General features: G+C 32.4%; 2 protein-coding genes across 3 annotated transcripts; one reads left to right on the top strand and one right to left on the bottom strand.

Annotated features, from left to right (window-relative positions):
* The first annotated feature begins 223 nt into the window (after positions 1 to 223).
* On the top strand, positions 224 to 3991 carry LOC101263008 (rhamnogalacturonan I rhamnosyltransferase 1-like). The gene is made up of 8 exons (XM_004236030.5): positions 224 to 1314; positions 1717 to 1784; positions 1912 to 2000; positions 2112 to 2277; positions 2370 to 2659; positions 2738 to 2942; positions 3030 to 3187; positions 3409 to 3991. The coding sequence occupies exons 1-8, from the start codon at positions 972 to 974 to the stop codon at positions 3662 to 3664; spliced, it is 1575 nt and encodes a 524-aa protein (XP_004236078.1). The 5' UTR covers positions 224 to 971; the 3' UTR covers positions 3665 to 3991.
* A 3231-nt stretch (positions 3992 to 7222) lies between these two features.
* LOC101263596 (transcription factor BIM1) lies at positions 7223 to 13776 on the bottom strand. Of its 2 annotated transcripts, none has more exons than XM_010320586.4 (12): positions 13454 to 13776; positions 13061 to 13338; positions 12884 to 12952; positions 10793 to 11164; positions 10187 to 10301; positions 9965 to 10089; positions 9773 to 9881; positions 9365 to 9434; positions 9191 to 9283; positions 8305 to 8753; positions 7762 to 7891; positions 7223 to 7642 (listed from the first exon to the last, which is right to left on the bottom strand). In XM_010320586.4, the coding sequence occupies exons 2-12, from the start codon at positions 13095 to 13097 to the stop codon at positions 7541 to 7543; spliced, it is 1671 nt and encodes a 556-aa protein (XP_010318888.1). In that variant the 5' UTR covers positions 13098 to 13338; positions 13454 to 13776; the 3' UTR covers positions 7223 to 7540. The 2 variants fall into 2 exon arrangements, with proteins under 2 accessions (XP_010318888.1, XP_004236080.1); XM_004236032.5 differs by having other exon boundaries at positions 10793 to 11167; positions 13454 to 13751.
* Between the last annotated feature and the right edge of the window lie 7783 nt (positions 13777 to 21559).

Raw genomic sequence — 21559 nt, 5'->3', positions numbered from 1 at the left:
ACAACACTAAACATACTACAATAGTTTGGTATTAACATTAAAATAACATGTTTTTAAAGGTTGTTTCATTTTTTTTCCATATTAGGAGTTGACATGACATAATCAACCAAAGATAAAATGTGATTTTAAATCCAAAAAAGGAAAAGAAAGTCAAACACACAACTTTGTTTAAAAAATAAACCAAAAAAAGAGAATAAATATAAGAGTATATATACAAATAAGTGAATAACAATTGCCAATACTTCCTATAACAAATTTGAAAAAAACAAAAATAATAGTAATTTAAAAAAAAAAGTGTAAAAGGGAAAAAAATAACAGGAGGGAAACTGTGGAAGTTGCCGCATGTGATAACCGCTATAACCACACCACACACAAGCACTCCCTAAACCCACCACGCGGTGCGTGTTCTTATCACTCTCTTTCTTTCTCTCTCCACATTCACATTTTTTCCTTTTCCCTCTCTCGTCGCCGGCGGCACCAGATTCCGGCGAAACGTTACCGTCTCGCCGGAAAATTCTCCTTAATCTCCGATACATTTCACATTTTTATTAATATATTTGATTGATCTCTCATCCATAAGAAAAAAAAACTGAATAATCAGTTAGGGTTCGTTTTCCGTTAACACTTAAAGATCGAACTTTTGGTTGATTTTTTCCGCTAATGTGGTTGAGATTTAGGGTTTATGGTGCTGCTTTCGGAATCAACACTCACTGGAAGATCTAACTGTTCAAGTTTTGCTTACGTTTCTGAAGGATCAAATTTCGTCCTGTTTTCACTTGGTGCTCAGATTTGAGCAGTTTGATCCGCTCACTTTTTTTTTTGTCTTTAAATTGTGAGTGTTAGATTATTTCTTAAACTTATTTGGTTTAATTTTTGACTGATTTTGGATACTACATTATCGACGAGGCAAATTCATTGCTGCCAGACTGAAGGAAACTTACAAGAAAGTAAGATAAGATTTTGGGCGGGATATGTGCAGAATAGAGGGAGAAAAGAGTGAATTTGAAGGCAGAGAGAGGAAGAGAAGGAGGTGGGGATTGAACGTAATGGGATTCAAAGCAGCTGCTTTAGGTGATAGTCGTGTGGAGAAACTGAAAAGTTCTATGATGTCGCGGTCTAGAATGAAGTTATGGATGATAAGGGCAACAACTTCGATTTTGTTGTGGACTTGTGTGGTTCAATTGATGACTTTAGGGGAGACTTGGGGTCCTAGAGTTTTGAAGGGGTGGCCTTCTTGTTTCTCACAGGAATCTACTGCTGCATTTGCTCTCCAATCGTCGCTGGAGGTCCCTGCCAGAGTTCTTCCACCTAAGAGTGAGTATTTTTTTTGTAATTTACAGGTGTGGCTTTGTCTACTCGGTTTACTTAATTGTCTGACGAAGTTGGTCAGCAAAGAGATCGCCATATTATGTTTTTAGTGAAATTGTGAAATAGCCGTTGAGTATTTATTGGCCTGATGCTAATTATAATTGAGATATATGTGGTTGAATTGTGCGAGTATATTGCTTGGAATCTTTGTTGAAATCACCAAAAGGCTCATCGTCCTATTCAGGCTATTCTAGCTTCTTGTGTAAACATTTATTGGAACAGCAAAAGGAATATGTTAAGAATTTGCTTATTTGTTTTCTGCCTTGTTGTTTACGTATTTTTGTTTTACAACGTCTATTCTCGTGAATTACTGAGTCCTGACAGTTGTCTTAATTATTATGAAACCAGGGGTTTACAAGAATAATGGTTACCTTATGGTTTCATGCAATGGAGGGCTGAATCAAATGAGGTCTGCGGTGAGTGGCTTTCTTAAGATAAATATCAGTTTAGTGGCACGTATTGAAGTATTTCAATTGGTGCAACTATTGTGAGTTTGATAGCTGATTAGTTTCTCCTTCCTCTATTTTTATTTTATTGTTGCAGATATGTGATATGGTTGCCATAGCAAGATATTTGAATGTGACTCTCATAGTTCCTGAGCTGGACAAAACCTCGTTTTGGGCTGATCCAAGGTGTGTCTCCGTGATTATTATGATTTTGGTCTTCTAATTTTACAGATTGCTTTCTTAAAAGAATAAGAGGTGATGATATGTAGTACACTTAACAATACTTTTGACTTGCAGTGAATTTCAAGATATTTTTGATGTTGATCATTTTATAACATCCTTGAGAGATGAAGTCCGAATATTGAGAGAGCTACCGCCAAGACTGAAGAGGAGAGTGGAGCTAGGAATGCTTTACACCATGCCTCCTATCAGTTGGTCTGATATTTCTTACTACCATAACCAGGTTCGTAGGTTTAGGCAACACTTCTTTGATGATGTGTGTTGTTAACTAATCATTATTCTGTGAGTACTGATGGTCGCGTTTTCTGACTACAGATTCTTCCCTTGATTCAGAAGTACAAAGTTGTTCACCTCAACAGAACTGATGCTCGTCTAGCTAATAATGGTCAACCGATGGAATTGCAAAAACTGCGTTGTCGAGTAAATTTTGATGCCTTGAAATTCACCCCTCAATTAGAAGAGCTGGGTAAAAAGGTCATTCAACTTCTCAGGCAAAAGGGTCCTTTCATGGTGCTCCACCTGAGATACGAAATGGATATGTTAGCTTTCTCTGGCTGTAGTCAGGGATGTAACAAGGATGAGATTGACGAGTTGACAAGAATGAGGTAAACTTATTTCCTTGTATAGAGTGACTGTCTTCTTTACTAGTCTCTCAGTGTTGGGCTAATTTAATCGTTTTGTAGATATGCTTATCCATGGTGGAAGGAGAAAATCATAAATTCAGATTTGAAAAGGAGAGATGGTCTCTGTCCTTTGACACCCGAAGAAACTGCTCTGACTTTAAGGGCATTGGACATTGATTCCAGCATACAAGTTTACATTGCTGCTGGCGAGATATATGGTGGACGAAGGCGAATGGCTAGTCTTGCAGCAGCTTACCCCAATCTGGTAATCAGAAAGTTCAAACTAGTTTTTCAGCTGTTTATGTTGCCTGAATTTGTTGACTAACATGTCGTACTATTTTATGTCGAGCAGGTGAGGAAGGAGACACTACTAGAACCTTCCGACCTTATGTTCTTTCAGAATCACTCTTCTCAAATGGCTGCATTGGACTATCTTGTTTCATTGGAGAGTGACATTTTTGTTCCTACGTATGATGGAAACATGGCCAAAGTTGTTGAAGGACATCGCAGGTACCTGTTTCCATTTGATGAAATTGTCTCTGTGCTAATGCTCAAGTGATATCCTTTTGCGTTGTGTTACCACGTACCTCGCCCACTTTTGATTAATGCCCAACTTTAGCTACATATAGTATTTTCTTATTGTTTTGCTGGACTTTTCAGTACGAGTTTAGCTTCAGATTTGATTGTGGCTTTATGTCATTATTTTTAAAGTATTACCATTCTCTATGCAGATATCTTGGCTACAAGAAAACCATCTTGTTGGACAGAAAGCTTTTGGTGGATTTGATAGACCAACATACTGCTGGATCATTGACATGGGATGAGTTCTCTAATGCAGTTAAGCATGCTCATGCTGAACGTATGGGCAACCCAACCAAGAGGTTGGTTATTCCAGACCGACCCAAAGAAGAGGATTATTTCTATTCAAACCCATGGGAGTGTTTAGAATCATCTAATGAGGATGAAACACTTAGTAGCAGCATTTAAATCCATCTCAGAAAGAAAAAAACACTTCCACTTGCAGTTCCACGCAGTTTCTGTGAATGATTTATAGAAAGAAGATAGCTCTCAACACACTGAGTCAATAGAAAGCAGGATTTTGCCTCAATTGCAGCTCTTGAAGTTCAGTAGGAGGGTGCACTTCGACAGGGCTGACAGACATGCTGGAGAGAGTACATTTTATTTTATAAAGTTTTTACATTAAATTAATAATCAATTTCCTGTATAGAAGCTTCCCCTGCCATTGCAGGGTTACACCAAACTCTACGGCAGTGTACACACACGGGTGAAATATAGAAATTTGTTTTACTGCAATTTTGTTATCTGCAAATTTTATTATTGACCCCTCATCATCATCATAGTTACTTGCTTTAGCAGTTTAATATAATAGAAAATACACAAAATTCATTTTTTCATTATTTGAGTGCTCAAGACATGACCTATGCGGTTGGTAAGATGTGACTGTAATGGCCAATGGGGGAAGAGAGGCCAATTATTTTCTAGTCAAATCGTTGTTATTTTTCATATAAAATTTTGGCTTACTCATCTGTTCATTCTTGAAATATAATATTTATAAACATAAAAAGTGATTTGCTTTCTGCACATTCTCCTGATGTAAGAATATTTGATAACATTCCTAACAATTTATTTTTAATTATTATTAAAAAGCTATGTACCATCTACCAGAACTCACTGTAGAAGCCTCTACCAGCATAGAGCTGTACAGTTATAAATCAGTATAATCTCATAACTATATGCTAATATTCTTACATTTTTATCTAAAATTATTGTACCTTATAGTTTTGCGAAGCTGAAATATGATAAAACGTTTATAAACTCATTTAACAATTGCAATCCACTTGTAAAGAACAACTAGCTGTAAAGGTGCTTACGTGTCTTTACTTTTCTGTTTTGCTGTACATTAAATGGACTTTTATAAACACAATTTCTTTGTAAAAATTATTGCACATATTGATTTAGTCGGCAATTATAAGCTGACATGGACAGTAGGTTTACGATACTCTTTTCGTCTTATATTTCATTTTTCGAAAATTTATTTTATCAACTCTTTTGAAATTAACTCAAGATATTATAAAACAATATTAACTGACATTAATATAAATTAACTTTCGTAAAATAAAATATTCGTAAATTTTTCTAGATGGATTACATGGCAATGGAAGAGAAGGTCTGCATCACTATTATAATCAATAATATATGTGAAGGTCGGCTAATACCTAAATTTTATAGAAATTAACTAAAAATTTGTAATATTATTTTAATATATATCTTTTTCATTATAATAAGTGGAGAGTAGACTACTAAAAGAGTTATATAAAAGTCCAAAAAGAATAAGCCACTTTGAGCACTTAAATAAATCTCCAATAATATAATAATGTTTTGGTACTAATCATTCCTCTATTCACTAGTGCTTTAATGCGTCCGTTCTAGTTCTATTTGGAAGGATCATATAATTATTCAACTACCTTTCAATTATTCTTAGCATTAATATTCGTTTTTTCAGTGGCCTTATTCAACCAAAGTTTAAAAATGTTCAATTGAACAACCCAAATTTACTGGCCTCTTAATCTTATCCTTTATTTTTCAAACCACTTACTTTGATTTCCACTGGTAAAAGAGAAAAAAAAAAAAGGTCTAATTAATTGCTTTGAATTTTTTGGAGTTGGGAATAGTGGCATATGAGAAATTCAAGATAGGCAATTCCAAGAAACTATAACATGTATTCACTCTAGTGTTGTATAGGTTATATTGGAGTATTAATAGTATTTGATAGAGTAATTATTTTATCTAAACTTTGAATGATCCAAGAAAAGGCCAATTCTCGATGGAAGAAATATTGGATCGTCGATTCAAATTATTCAAGTGCATCCCTTCTCTATTTATGACTTTATCTATATACGCAAACGTTTTTCTCTGTTTTATTTTACTTGATTCATATTAATTTTAATATATTTTTTTTTGTAAAAAAATTATTATTAAATTAAAAAAAGATATAAGTATAATTTTATCAATTATATTTTTAGTTAATAATGAATAATTTTGTATTACATGCAAAAAGAATTGTAACGACCGTTGCTTTCGTTATACATCACAGCTGGCTAAAAGGTGTATATACTTGAGATAAGTCGCATTCTGCACCTTGCTTTTTGTTCTTCTCGTGGAATATATAAATATATATATATTATTTATATATATATAAGCTTAAATCTGAAGAAAATATGTGGTATTATTTGACTAATTTTTAGCCTAAAACAAGTCTTAGATATTTAGGGTAACTATAAATTACGTTATTAAGGATAAATCAAAAAATCTACAAATTGAATGTACGATCTACATTGAATTGTGATTTCTTGAGTTTTAAGGAATTGTAGTTACCAACTCCATATACATTCTCATCTTACTTAATATTTAATATTAAGGTGAGCAAGATTAATTATGAATAGTGATGTTTGGTGAGAGTAAAGCTTCGCTTAACTTGCAAAAAAAAAGATGGACTGCGGCCCTATTAGAATTTTTAATTTCTATTAATTAATAAAATGTTGATATTAGTAGTAGTATGCTCTATTTCAAGATGAAGTAAAATACTCATTATTAACATCCCCAAAAGAAATGTTCATCAGTAGAGTTCAACATAGGGATAGAAATAAGAAATCGTCACGGATGACTCGTTTGTTGGCGAAATAAAGATACAATCCATCCAAAAACCCTTTTTGGCACTCCAAATCTATACTATCGACTATTTGATTAGATGAATTGAAGGTGACAAATTGGCAATATTGTTCCTTCACATAAAAATTGTTCAAAGACAAATAAATAAAAAATGCAAACAGTAACAAGGGTTGTGGCTATTTTTTAAATTATAGAGATTGAGTATACTATTTGTGAAATTTGCCTGGACTAATAAGCAATGATGATTGGAAGCCCATTTAAAATTTTGTTTAGTAGGCCGCTTAGTCTATTTTGTTCGATGGGCCCAAAGTATAGTAGAGCTCTCAAGGTAAAAGCCCAATATTTGTTCGATAGGCAGCTCAAGGAAATGAGAAAAGAGGAATTTTCAGAAACACCAATTAATAGAAACATAGTTAGGCTCTTAAGCTATAGTTTCGTTCATTACGATTCGTACTACACGTTAAGAAGAAGGAGAGAAGAGAGGGGAAGAGAATTTGAATTTTATGTGTTAGGTCATTTGCACCTTTGTTCCTATTTTTTGCAGGTCTTTAATTTATGTCCTTCACGTACTAAAAATTTATAGTTTCGCATCATAATATCCTCTAAATAATGCACGGACATAACTTTAGTTTCTAAATAATCTATTCTGGCGTGTACCCATAAAATAAAAGTTTACTTAGGAAGGATTCTTTATTATTACTACTAAATAACAGACTCTATTCAAATTTCTTATTTACTTATAAGAGTGTACAAGTTTGATCGAGGATTTCTTTTCTTATAGCAATTCATCATGTCTTTAACAAAATAGATTAGAACAATGTCCTTGAGCCTTAAACATGAAAATGCATAGAAGCCTTAACTTGACAATGCAGCTGTCTCATCATCATCATTGAAAGCCTTAGTAATAAATTAATACAGTAGTTTACTACCAAGTAATAAAATATCACACTCTAGTCAGGTAAATTTGTGCAGCCCAACAATTTGAAGGGGCAGAAAAATAGTAGTAGTACTAGTTCATTACATATACAGTGGCTTGTGATCTCTCATTTGGGAGATTTTCTGTATCAGGTGTGGACATCGATATTGGTTGAGAAGGGGAAGGGAAAGAGGAAAACAATTAAATTTAACCAATGGAAAAAAAAGAAGAAAGAACACTAGTGTTTCAAATTAGCATTAGCTTGTTTTCCGCCTTTTGAAGGCGTGATCAGGCTCCTCCCTTGTGGTTGTAACTCTAGATTTTGGAATTGGTTGATTGCTTGTTGAAACGTTGTCACCCTGTTGGAATTTTGTGATAGTTAATTAGTTTAAGGCTCCAACTCATGTGTTAACTTTGAGAATGATAACTTATCATTTAGAACTGTAAAAAGTTTCTGGAAGTAAGAAGGGCTATGTACCTTAACAGTGGAAGCTGATGAATTTACTCTCCCATTTGCTCTCTTTCCAAGATCAATTTGCACAGAGATATTGGCTTGGGTCAAATCTACTCCAGAACTATGCAGCGCTTGTGTCAAGGTGTTCAATAGCCTGGCAAGTACCAAAATAGACGCAAATTAAGCCACTGGTATATTCAGCAGAAGAAAGCATACAGAATGTCTACTTAGGAAGAGGAAAATTTGATCAGAGTACAAAACTATGTATAACATAGAGATGGAACAAACAACTGAATTTTCTATATACACTATCTCAACAGTCAACAGACAACGTCATGACGACTAAAGATGGATGTTCATTTACTCTGTAAAACTCAAAAACATATATTGTACAATTTGCTCAAAAGTCTAAAGTGAAGTACATGACCCCTTTCTCTATCACCAGGCTTATGAATGACTAATTTGTTGCAACCACATCTATAGCTATATGCATGTGGAAGTAGTACATGAGCGTTGCTTTTTAAAAGATAAATTTCAGAATCTTTTAAGCACTAATAGAATTCTTACCCTTGAGAATAGGCACTAGAGATGCTGATGGTACCACTTTCTATAGGCAGCTCCAGCCTTTCTGGATTAGCATTTGGAATAGCATAATCAGTCATATGCGATCTGCTAAGTGAAAATTGAGAATGAGACTTTGACTCCAACTTATCAGTATCAGCTATCAGCTTTGATGAATAAAGCGCTGCCGTGCTACTAGTCCCAGAAAATGAAAACGTGTTTGGGTGCATAGGAACTGTTGTCGGCTTATTTGTTAAACCAGGCTGCTGACCTTTATCTTTTAAACCTGTGCTGCTTATGTTTGGTTCCAGTTTTTGCACATTGATAGGATTAGCAGAAGAAATCCCCATTATGCTCTCATCAAACTTTCCAGCATACGTCAGTGAAGCACTGGATGCATTGATAATGCGTTGAGGAAGATTGCTAACGCCATGAGTCGTCCTATGGCACTTGCTCTGTTACAGAATGAAGGTCAGTTAATAAGTGTGATAATGAATGTACTAAAAGTATAGGTATCTAGATTAAAGCTAATACACAGATCAAAAGGAAATATATTGTCGGCTTTTAAGTGTTAAGTTTGAACGTTATTGCACTATAAACAGCATCCAGTTCAGAGCCAAAGACTGTTCATATCGTGATATACTCGGAAAATATGGTCAGGGAAATCCATGAGCATGTGAAGACTTCAATTTAGTTTCACCAACTTGGCATCTTAATTATACATGTGGTGTCAACAACCTTCCACATAGACTGACTGCATCGTTAGTATAAATTTCAAAGGCCTCAGTTCTTAATACCTTAATATGAGCCAATTGTTGATAAATGGTTAAGCACAACATACCTATGACCTAAGAAAGGAGAGGAACATAGAGAAAAAACAGAAATAGATTACCAATGGCAACTTCGGAGGTTCATTGTCCCAGCCTTGGTATGATTCCTCATACTTGTGCACTTTCTCTTGTAGAAAATGAATATATTCAATAACCTGCAAACAATATTTAAATTTTTATCATACGTATCTCTATTGATAAAGAGAAGACTAAAAAAAAAAGTATAATTCAAGTACCTCCAGTAAGAAAGACGCTTTATCTCTTTTCTGATCACTATTAGGGATGATTCCCCTCAACATCTGAAATCTGAAAATTAAAAGAATATAAGATGTTTAACTAAATATCACTTTATATAGTCCAAAAGTCAATCAAAGTAGTTGTTGATAAACAAAGTTTTGAAGAGATGAAAACATAGAACTTTATAGGAATCTGTAACAGAACAGAACATTCAAGCAAACTCCTTTCTATGCAGAGAAAGCTGCTAGATATACTTCGAAGAGAAGAGAATAGAACAAAATAGGAAAACACACAAGTCCGTCTAGCATGCACCATGTCCTAGACATAATATTCTACTCCAATTAAGATAAGGATTCTATATCAAGAATATTTCTATATTTAAGCTATCAACTATGTCATATACATGCCTGTCATTGATCTTGCTTCTTCTCCGTTGCTCTGTTGCTGAATGTTTTGAACGTGGGGTGCTTGGCTTTTGATCGTTGCCTTTTCCATCAACCTTTACAGATAAACTACCTGTAAAGGAGCTATCTGAATGTTACAAACGACAACTGCATGTAGACAATGAGTGGAAACAATCAGACTTACACAAGACAAACCTCTAAGGTGCGACTGTGGTTCTTTCTTAATCACAAAATCTTCATCATCATCATCGTCATCTTGTGCACTCTTTGCTGATGTTATCATATGCAAGAAACTTTGGCTCTTAAGGGGCGATGATTGACTGCAATGTGATCATACAGTTAGTAAAGGCAAATAAATGTACTGTATCATGGGAGAGAAGGGGCATTCATATGATTGGGAGCAAAAGAGTCACTGACTGAGCAGATGAGAGCGAACTTAAGGCCGTAGTGTTGTGCTTATGATTTGAAGATGATTGTGACTGCCACTCTAATGATGTCGTTGGCTGAACACCTCCAGTGTTCACACCTCCTTCTGCCAAGCAAATAGAAAGTTTAATTGGAGTTGAAATATTCAGAGTTAACTATTCATAGGTAGCGCTAGATCATCAAACACAACCCATGAATATCACAGGTTGGCCACATTCTATCTATGTTCCCTGTAAGAAATCAAATTAACTAAGGCTTCTCTATAAGTATTTTATTTCAACTAGTTTCACGTATTTCTTGAAAGCTGAAGTATACAGTCATAATAAATCTCTTGGTAAGCAAGGGATACGGGAGTGGAAGAAAAGTCTCGTAGAAGAACATATTTTGCGGAAGGCTGAAAAATTGATAGTACGAATACAATAGTCATTTGTTATGTGAAGCATGTGCATGTCATGCAATATTAACTGTGACTCTGGGAATAATACATCATTGTCGACTTATAAACCAGCAGTCATATATAGTAAAGTACCATTTTATTTACTAACTTCGTAAGGAATGTGCCAAGTCAAAGTATGGAGGGAGGGAGTAAAAATTTACCTCTTAGGACGTGTCGATCACCCCCAGAATTCTCCTTCCCTGTCTTTCCCTTCTTGACTGCAGATTCATCCCACAGTGTGAAACCACTCCCTGTGAAAGAACTACAGTTTGAATTTTCATCATTTCTGTCGGTACTACTTGCTTGTGCTACAGAGAACAAGCTTGCCTCTGGTTTTGGTATCCTTTGGTGCAAATAAGAAATACTGAAGGTGCCTATGCCACCAGGAAGAATATGCTCCCCTGAAGGAGTAGCAGCTACTGGTGGCGGAGGCTTCTCCACAGTTGCTACTTCAACATTGGTTTCTTCTTCCCTTAATGTCTTCTCTGCTTGCTCCAGTGGTTGCAAGAAGTCATGAGTCTTCAGGTAGCCACCTGCTTTAGTATGCACAACAGCCATTGAGAAAGGACTAATTGAATACATGCAAGGAGGTAATTGAGGACATAATTAATTATCTGGCAAGAGTCTATCTGGCGGAATGGCTAGAATTTTCATTAGGGACTCAAAATATGAAGAAAAATAAACAAATGAACTAAGCTGAAATAGGTTCAATATTTACTATGTATACATAAAATGTAATTTTAACCACATTGCAATCTTCCACCGCTGGCTCCACCCCACAGTACTGATGTTTCACAAATATTTCTTTTCTCTGACCCTAACGTGTTACATACTTCAAACTTTCATCACAACATGACATACTTTGTGGAAGCTACAGTCCAGTATTTCATAAGTAAATTCTTTTAGCTACATTTTACTGTCTTTTTCAACTTAGCATGATGTCCAACCTACAAAGTCCAAAAGTATGAAAAAGAATCTAACACAGTAATAAGTTTGATTTATCTTTTAGTGCAATAAGATTGATGTGTAGGGAAAGAAGGGGACCATGTTACTGTACGAATTAAAAGGAAGTTAATAAACTCTTTTTGAGAGAAAATACTATTGCTTATTTTATACATAAATTGAATTTAAGTTTGAGAACCAATTAAATTCACTTCTAAATCTTTTGATAAATTTTCCAAAAATTGTTTAGTGATAGTACACCAACTTTTGGGTCCCAATCTCTGTCCACAGAGAATTGCCATATGCCCAAAAATGGTGTACGGAACCAAAATTAATCCAATGCCCAACCTTTATCCAGATTGAGTAATTTTGAGCCTATCTCAGCCTAAGTAGATGGCCCACTGGAAGAAGATGAGCCACATCCTCAAATGCATTCAAGAGTCACGGGTGCATTTATTTCGACACTCGTGGGTGTGACTGTTTTTTTCCCCTTCCATCCAAACAATACCTAAACATCACAACACATTTTTTTCTACTGTTTCCAGATCCCCATGAGTTCTTTTACTTAAAATAAAAACAAAAAACCCAGATTTCTTCTTTCTTCTTTGAAAAAAAAAAGGAGAGGAGAGAGAAACCAACCCAAAAAATTGCATCTTACATGTGGAAGGTTTGTCCTTACAAAACCTTCTTGAACCCCCACCCACAAAAAAAAAATGAACATTAGAGGATCCCTAGATTAAAAATTATTTTAATATATGAAAAAGAATAAACTAGCATTTGATATAGATTTTCAGAGTAAATTCATTAAAAAAACACCTTTTAAGTATCTGTTTGGTTATGCATTTTAAAAATATAATGTCCAGATCTTTTGAAGTAAAATATTTTCAGGAAATGTTCAGATCTCCTAATCTGATTATACCTAATTATTATCGATAATTCAAAAAAATGATAAGTAACCAGCTAGTAAACACAATTTATATATTGATATAACTTAAATCAAATCTAATTGACTCTCAGGTTAAAGTGTATATTTAAATATTAAAATATTAAATAATTTCTCATTTAAGAATCTTTTTTTTAAAAAAAAAAACATAGTAAAGGGCTGCATCTTCTCCAAAATCAATAACAACAACACATGCACCCCAAACACAACTTCCTCAAATTTAGATTATAAGAGGAAAAAAAAAACTCATAAGTAAAATAGAAAGAAAAAAGGAAAAGGAACTTTTAATTTATCTAGTTGAAATAATAAAAGAATTTATTTATTCTTTGATGAGAAAAAAAATATCCTGCATGCGTGAAAAATTTACCTTGGGGAGGTCTTGGATCTTGTTGAACAGGTGAATACAGTGAAAGAAAGTCATGAGTCGTCTTCCTCCCTGCAACAATCACGTACATCGGAAATCTAAATTCAGACCCAATTCTGAATTTTCTACTGCTATTTATTTTCTAATTTAGAAAAAAGTGAACCTGAAAAGTACTGTTACCTTCTGTTCCAAAAGGTCTGGGCTGAGGCAGCTCCATCCACACACTTGAATTGTGTATTCGCCAGATCAAGTAATTACACACAATTCAACCGAATTTCGCTGATTAAGTCGTTGCGTAAATCTGGAAAATTCTGTATCCAAATCTCTTTAAAGTGCAGATCCGCCTCCAACGAAAATTGGAGGCGCATTAACAACTGGCAAATCTTCTGTAAAACTAACTTCAAATTATTCGCCTCTAATGGCAATTCACTTCCTCCAATTGTTGTAAGTAAATTCAGCTTCAAAAATAAGTTCCGGTAAGAAACAGGTGGTCAATAAATCTGCTAATTCATCATAATTCAGCTGAAAATATACGTAAGAAAGGAGAAATCGAGAAGGAAGGAAAATACTTACTTTAGATGAGATTTAACGATGAATAATGCATAATTCAGATGAGAATTCTTCCGAAAGAAATGAAAAAAATAGCTCCCACAGTTCCCCAAACGTAAGAAGGAAGTGATCCAAACAGTGATTTTCGAAAGATATTGCTGGTAGGGCCTCGTCGTCTTGTCTAAACCGAATTCACTAATAATATGTATACAAATATTCTACCGTTTTCTCAATTGCTTCAATATGCATCAAACACCCAGGAAAAAGAAAAACAGAAAATGGGTCTCATAGAGCAGAGAAATCTCTCTCTACTTTTCTCTATGAAAGGCTTTAGTGAGAGGAGTTTTAACTTTTAAAGGCAGCCGTTTTCATTTTCGTTTTCGACGTGCCCAACTCCGTTTAATTTTAAACGCTGTTAATGTAACGTAACGTCGTTACGGCGGATTAACGGTTTTTGGGTCATTAGTTAACGATTTTTTAAGCAAGTGACCGTTTACTCGACTGTGTGTCGGATCAAGGTGTCACAGAATTTTAATTTTGATAATCTAGTAGATTGATTTTTTTATATTTTTGGCGATCCCGAGTAATAGTATTTATTTATTTAGCAACTAAATCTTTTAATAATAATAAATAATAAAAGAGATTAATATTAGGAAAAGTACTATTCCATGTTCCAGTTAAACAAATAGCGTTTCATTAATCTGTCCCATTTTTCGAAAATAAAATGGCTCCTCCACATCACATCTTAAAGATTATTTATTGAGTAAATTCTACTTCTTATATTAATCAATTCAAAAAATAATAGTATTTATACACTGCGCTATAATTTTTTAAATTTATTATGTCTCAGACACGTAAATCTCTGACAAATTAATTTATTACTATGATTGTAATTTTTTGGTAACATTATTTATCTTTTGAAACTGAAACAAAAAACATGCAACTTGGACGATCTAGTCAGCATCTTTCTGTTACTTTTTTTAAAAAAATTAAGTTTAATTTTTATTTTAAATTCTTAATTACTCAACACCATTAATGAGTTAAATTTTAAAATCGAGAACTCTAATTAAAAAAACATATAAATAAATTAGAAGGTAAAAAAATGAGTGTATCCAGCTCACCAACAATAAGCACAAAAATGTTTCTTAAGTTTTCACTCCTTTAAACATGTTTAACATACTATCGAAAAGCTAAGTTTTTGAAAGAACTTGAGATGGACAAACTTAATTAATTAACTATATAGTCTTTTATTTTGGAAAATCGTAAAATTGAGTTGTCAACCAAAAATGCACTAATTTTTACAACAGAAGTAAAAACAGAGCAGTATCTATGTCACTCTGTGAACTTTAGTGGGGTAAGCAGTATTTAAGCTCTTCTTTTTCTGTTGGAAAAGCGAAAAAGATGGGGATTTTGGATTGATTTATAGATCTGAACACTGAAAGTGGTATGAAAAAAAATCACGTGAGTGACCTCTCTCATTAATTCACACAATTAAGAGTAGGGGGGACGTTGACCCTGTAAGAGATTAACTATTGTAATGAGTATGATTAGTGCACAGATCCCAAGTAAAGTAAACACTAATAAATCTACATTACTGTAATTTGATTTGATATTTATTTTGAAGGAGTGAATAGTGAGGAAGCAAAGTACAAAAAAAAAATCAAGAGGATGGGAGTGAGCAGAGGGATGTTGGTAAGGAAGGAGAAAAAGTCACGTGATTGGCAGCACTTACTCACTCACTCACTCAGTGCCCTTTCAGCTCTACCGGGGAACGCGGTGCTTCTCTCTTTATCTCTCTCTTCTAATTTTTAACATCCATGTGCTACCCAGATTCTCTCTCTCTTCCTCTCCGTACGGATCAAAAAAAATATGATTTATTCTCCTTTCGTTTAAAAAAAAATGATAATAATTCTATTTTATATAAAAATTAATAAATCTTTTCAGTGAAATGATGTTGATTAACATTCTTTCATTAATGTCCATTTGTTCTTAGGTGCTTTGTTGTCTTTGCCTTTGAATTTGTCTAATCTCATCAATAATAATATTATGTAATTTTACAAGTAAAAAAGTGAATAAATAATATTTTCTCTAACTTATACGAGTGAGTTTTTGAATTGTAACATATTAAGAAAATAATTATTTAATGAATTAAAAATTTCTTTCTATTATTACTTTTTTAATTATTTTTAAACTAGTTTACTAGAAAACGTAAATGTAGTACTTAATCACATTAAATATAAGGCAATAAAAGAAAATTAAAATATATATATATAACTTTAACTAATTTACTTATATTGATAAAACCAATTCACTTAATGAACCAGAAGAGTATTGACATATGCGTTATGACTCGCTGTGCCAATAACTACTGATAGTTTGTTCTTTTATTTTAATTCAAAATCTTTAATATATCTCGAAGAAATTAAAGTCTTTATTACAAATTTAATTTTCCGAATGTTATATTTCTTCAGAGAAAAGGTATATGCAGTAAAAAAAAAAGTTAAAAGAGTTAATATGCTCAGTAGTGTTCACTATATATATCTATTTTGTACTATACATGCATCACAAGTCAATTGGACTAATATAAACAAAATAAAAATATATATTTGATAATTACAAGAGTACATCAACTAGGCAACTAATCCATCACATCAAAATAAGTTGTTTGCTTGTAATTTTTAGATTAGGGATTCTGAAATATTTATTTAAGAAAAAATAATGATAGATAGTTCAAAAATGGTTGTTTAGTTCCGACAATCAAGGCAAAAGCATTCACATTAAGATTAAGGTGCACACCTACAACCGAACAGGTTGTCATTATCATACAACTAATTATATAAGTACTAACTAATCCAATTAATTTAAGCTGTATAAATAATGTCTCTTTTTGCATATTAATTAGTTAATTAATAATTATCCCTTTTCGAAAAAGTATAAGAACATGGCTCCTCTATTTTTAAACTAAAACTACCTTTAAGTAGCTTCCATGCCCTCACAGGTTGTATAGTAGCACTATATAAATTCTGTAATTTGGACGTATCTAAACATGAATTAGTTCATTTTTTATTAGATAATCCATTACATTAGTGTTTGTGTCTGGCTTCCACAATCCATTATGTCATTCATCATTTCATTTCTTTTATTTTTTCTATTGTATTATACTAACATATGTTCATCGATACTTAATTATATTCAATACACGTAGTAAATAATAATAATAAATATATTTATTATAAATCAAATCGTGGTAAAAAAGAATGTTACATTTTTATAAATAATTAATTTAATTTTAAAATTTTAATTATCTAAGCACCATTTATTTTTTTAAAAAAATAAATTTTATTATATCAATTCATAAAATGCCGCATAAATTAAAACAGAAGGAATATAATATTCTCATTTCGCGAAAGAAAACGCCCTTAGCTTTTGATATCTATAGCCTAGGGTAACATGCAGCATCGTTAGGTACTTAAAGTGCAATGTTGTATATATTAAAATTTTAAAAAAAAATCCTAAATTTATATAAGCCTATATCACAACAAATCATGTGATCTCAACAGTAACTTATGGGCTGGCATTAGGAATAGACCGTACCTTCTTATGTGCTTTCATCTCTTTTAGGTACATTCTTAACCTCTATTGTGCAACTCATTGTTCACTCCACTTCTTTTTATCGCTACGTAATATCATCGTGCACTTCAATTATTAATCAAATATTTTTATTCATATTAGATCTAATCAACCGTCCATTTTATTATCTCAATATTAATTTTTTCTTCAGCATAGCGTGTTTTGATCATCTTTTCACCTATATACTGAAAGTTAGTCATTCATTGAAGATTTTACATTTTTATTCAGCTTTATTCCCCTTTAATTTCATTCATTGAAATAAAAGGATGGTACTATTAATTAGCAGGTAAGTGGGCAGTTGTGATGGACAAATATAAATACTATGTGGTCACGTATAAAAGTAAGGCATGTGAGTTAAACACTACAACTCACGTGCTCACGCACAATATATACGACAAAGCGGCTACTTGTTCTAAATTGTACTGCCACTCCCCCACTTCTACTGGTCGGAAGAATCGATAACAAAATTAGTTCGTGAAAATATAATCAACATTTAAATTAGCTTATAAAAATCTATGAATAATCAATCAGCGATTCATTCCGTAATGTATAGTAATATCCGAGTCTCATAACATTTTAAATCATTAAATGCGTGTAACAACATATATTTAACTATAGTACTTTCTAAGTATATTTTTAAAAATATAATATTTTTTCTATTCATTTTTACCTGTAAATGTTTGACTTGACACACTCATGAAAAAATTTATCAAATTATCTTAAATCTAAAGTCATTTCTTAATATATTTTTAAAAATAGGGAAAATCAACAAGTACTCCAACAATATATACCCGAAATTCTAGAGACATACTTATACTATACTAAGATCTAATTACTCATTGAACCTATTCTATAGGTAATTTTCTATTCCTTTTCGACCTACGTGGCACTAGCTTGAAAAAAAAGACAATCAGCATTGGACCCATATGATAGTACCACGTAGACCGAAAAAAAATAGAAAATTATTAATAAAACAAGTTCATGAGGGTAATAGGATCTTAGTATAGTATAAGTATGTCTTCGAAATTTCGGACATAAGTTGAAGGTATACTTATGCGTTATTCCTTTAAAATATAATATTTTTCCTGTTTATTTTTACTTATTATTGTTTTACTTGACCTATCCAATAAAAAACAATTATGTTATACGAAACAACAAGTAGTAAACTTAATTTAATTTAGCGTTAAAAAATTATCAAATAGAAAAGAAATTATTTTTAAAAAAATATTACAAGTATTTTAGGAAAGAAAGAGTGTATCAGCAATCTTATTACAAAACTCAGTCATGCACAGTAGAGTTACTTAATTATCTACCAACTGCTTGTCGATTTAAAACCAAGGATTAAGACTTTACTTAGTCAATGGAAATACAATAAGCTAAGCTAACGTGATTTAATTAAATTAATTATTAGAGCTGAAGATTACATTTATTTATTCATATTGTCTAACTAAAAAAAATAAAAAGTTTAGATTCCAATAGTACGCGAAGGCCACAAAGGTTCATGAACACAGCAACGTCAATTACTTTTTTTCCAAAAAATAAAAAAACGGAAATTCTTTATGTAGGTCTAGGTCCTATGAATAATATATGCTCAACTCCTTTTTAAGATAATTTTTTTTGTTTTTTTTTTAATAAATAAATTATTTAATATAGTAAAGAGATTCAATGATTAGTTTTATGATTTACTCTTTCAAAATGAATTGAAATAAAAATTATTACTCGTACTAATAATAATTAAAGTAATTGTAAATAAGAAGCTTCCCTGTAGCGTGGACATTCTTTACTTAAGGTATCATTATAGGGATCAGTTAAATATTGTTTTAGTAGTGTCGGAGGATTAGGATAATCCTTATTATAAACACACTTCTTTTTCTTATATTGACGATTTAGATTTTTAATTATTTGTGGGATAATTAAAGTTCGCGTTACGGTACACGTGTCGAACTGACCGTAAAATCCGGTGGAGTCACGTGATTTTAAAAATGCCTAGTTGATACATCGTCCGCCTCCCAAAATCACGTGGCCAACTCACGCGGTGATGTGCTGGTCCCACACAATATACGCGAATCTCATCTCCTTTTCATTGTTATTGTTAGAGTCTAACAAAAAAATAAAGAAAAAGGCAAAACTAGTGTTTAATACAAATAACTAGGTTGAAAAAGGAATGTCACCTATAAAATTACCCCATTAAATTTTTCTTCCATTTCGTTTAAATTCTTCTATTCCCTTTAGTTTTAAAAAAGAAAATATATTTCTTTTTACTTTGTTTTAAAAATAAATGACTTTTTCTTTTTTGTTAATATCTTAATTTTAACTTTTCACGTAACATGTTTAGGACCACAAGATTAAAGGACATTTTGGTACATTTGACATAATTTTAATTTAGAACCACAAGATTAAAAAGTTTTCTTTTTTTTCTTAAATTCTGTTCCAAATCAAACTAAGTAATCCTTTTTGAAACAAAGAGTTTTATTTACTCTACCATCTTTTTATTAGTGTCTGCATCAGTGGGAGTGTTTCACTTTTAACCAAAGCTATCAGGTTCAAGCCCTGATTATGGAAAAAATTTTGTTGGGAGCGCCATCTCTTAATTGAGCCCTGCAGTGCGCGATCCTAATTTAGTCAAAGCTTCATTAAAGACTTCGAACATCCAACGAAAAAACAAAAAATAATAAAAAAAATTTGATATATTTATTTATTTATTAAAAATATTATTTCAATCTTATCTTATGTAATTTTATTCTTAAACTTATCTCTCCTGATATGACAAAAATCGTACGAATCATACTCAATATTTGTGGTACATAATCTTCTGAACATGTGATTTTGATGAGGCAACACCATGTCCTGTACAACATAGTAGGTTTAGACATTGGTATATAAAATTATCACTAAGCTTGTTAATATATTTTTAAGGAAAATGATATATAATAGCAAATTAATAATCTAAAATAAATGAAATAGTTAGGGTTTGATTTAATTGTGCTCCATATCAAACGTTTGCAAAAAAAAAGCCAGACGCCTCTATCCCAAATATTTCGTTTGGCACTCTCCTCCAATCTCTCGCTCGCTTCCTCACTTTTTATACAAACACAAGTGTATAAAAAGTTGTTTCTAATTGTATAAAGCAGAGAAAATTGTATAAATACATATATTTTTGTTTCCCTCTTCCAGATCTCGCTCGTCACTCTCTCAAATCTCGTTGTCCACCCTCGCCTTTCTCACTTATACAAACAGAAGCAAAATGTATAAATTGTGTTTTTGTTTGTATAAACCGTGAGAAAATTGTATATACAAATGCAAGTACATATATTTTCGTCCTACACTTTTATAATCATACAATAAAAATACTCCCCTGCCCAGTTTCTTTTGTTTTTTTCTCTTTCTCGTTTAATACAATTTTCAAATTGTATCTAATTTCTCTCTTTCTCGTTTTATACAATTCGATTCAATTGTATATTCCTTGTCAAGTCTCTTTTGTCTTTCTCTCTTTCTCATTTTATACAAATTAAGATTGTATATAATCGTTCCATGCACTTATAATAATACAGTTCGTTTTATACACTTCGTTTTTATACATTTCTCTGTCCAAATGTCTTTCTCTTTCTTGTTTTATACACTTCGTTTTATATAATTTCCTTCAACTGTTCATATGTAGCGAATTATACAATTTTTATATATTTTTTATAAAGCGCAATTATGCAAACTTTGCTATAGCATACAAATATGAATATTTTATTTGCTATATGTGAAAGTTGCCATATTTTTATCACATAATATTCTAACAGCGATGGATCATCTCACAGTCAAATTGTCTATTTCCTTAAATTATAGACTCAAGAATATTAGAAAAAGTTTTTTTGAATATTACATGTGCATCGATGTTTACTTGTACATTCTCTTTACGTGTAATATCACCAAACTTCCCTTCAAAGATATTATGTTATAATCATTTTTAACCTAAAATTTTTAGAATTTCAAAAACGATTTACAAATTTTAAATCTACCATTAACTTCACATATATGGCATTCAAAATTACAAAACCATAAAATCAATTTTTAAAATTTTAAGTTAAAATAAAAATAAACAAATAAATTAAACGAAATAACTTTTAGTTTGGATGGTGACGATCTTATTGTAAGATAGGGGAAACAAGGAAATAGACTGATGTTGGACATACACTAATATTGACTGGACTTAGGAAGATGGGCCCATCAAAGATGAAATGGGGCCCAATACTAAAACGGTAGGGGCCGAAATCGTGATGCAGAATTAAGGGGATACGTGGTAGGGTAAAAAAAATATGTCACGTGAGCTGAGAGAGTGTGTCCCAGCCGCTCACGTGCGCCCATTCCCTGCCGTGTTTCCCAGCTCGCGTGCGGTGGGGACCGCCGTATACCTTTTTTCTCTCAACGGAACGGCGTTACTGCGCCGTTAAGTCGACGTTACTTGCTACGGATATTTAGTGAAGTCGTTATGGTTAGTTCAGATGTCTTAAT

Source organism: Solanum lycopersicum, chromosome 3 (genome assembly GCF_036512215.1).
Source record: "Solanum lycopersicum chromosome 3, SLM_r2.1".
NCBI classification, from domain to species: Eukaryota; Viridiplantae; Streptophyta; class Magnoliopsida; order Solanales; family Solanaceae; genus Solanum; species Solanum lycopersicum.
This window is presented reverse-complemented; position numbering and strand designations above follow the sequence as displayed.

Bases quoted from the DNA above. Each gene is read 5' to 3' on its own strand.
- LOC101263008 (XM_004236030.5), top strand. From the start codon at position 972: ATGTGCAGAATAGAGGGAGAAAAGAGTGAATTTGAAGGCAGAGAGAGG. The intron at 1,785-1,911 runs GTGAGTGGCTTT...TTATTGTTGCAG, and splicing joins TGAATCAAATGAGGTCTGCG to ATATGTGATATGGTTGCCAT. The intron at 2,660-2,737 runs GTAAACTTATTT...ATCGTTTTGTAG, and splicing joins GACGAGTTGACAAGAATGAG to ATATGCTTATCCATGGTGGA.
- LOC101263596 (XM_004236032.5), bottom strand. From the start codon at position 13,097: ATGGAGCTGCCTCAGCCCAGACCTTTTGGAACAGAAG. The intron at 12,953-13,060 runs GTAACAGTACTT...TGATTGTTGCAG, and splicing joins CAGACCTTTTGGAACAGAAG to GGAGGAAGACGACTCATGAC. The intron at 7,643-7,761 runs GTACATAGCCCT...AAATTCCAACAG, and splicing joins CATCAGCTTCCACTGTTAAG to GGTGACAACGTTTCAACAAG.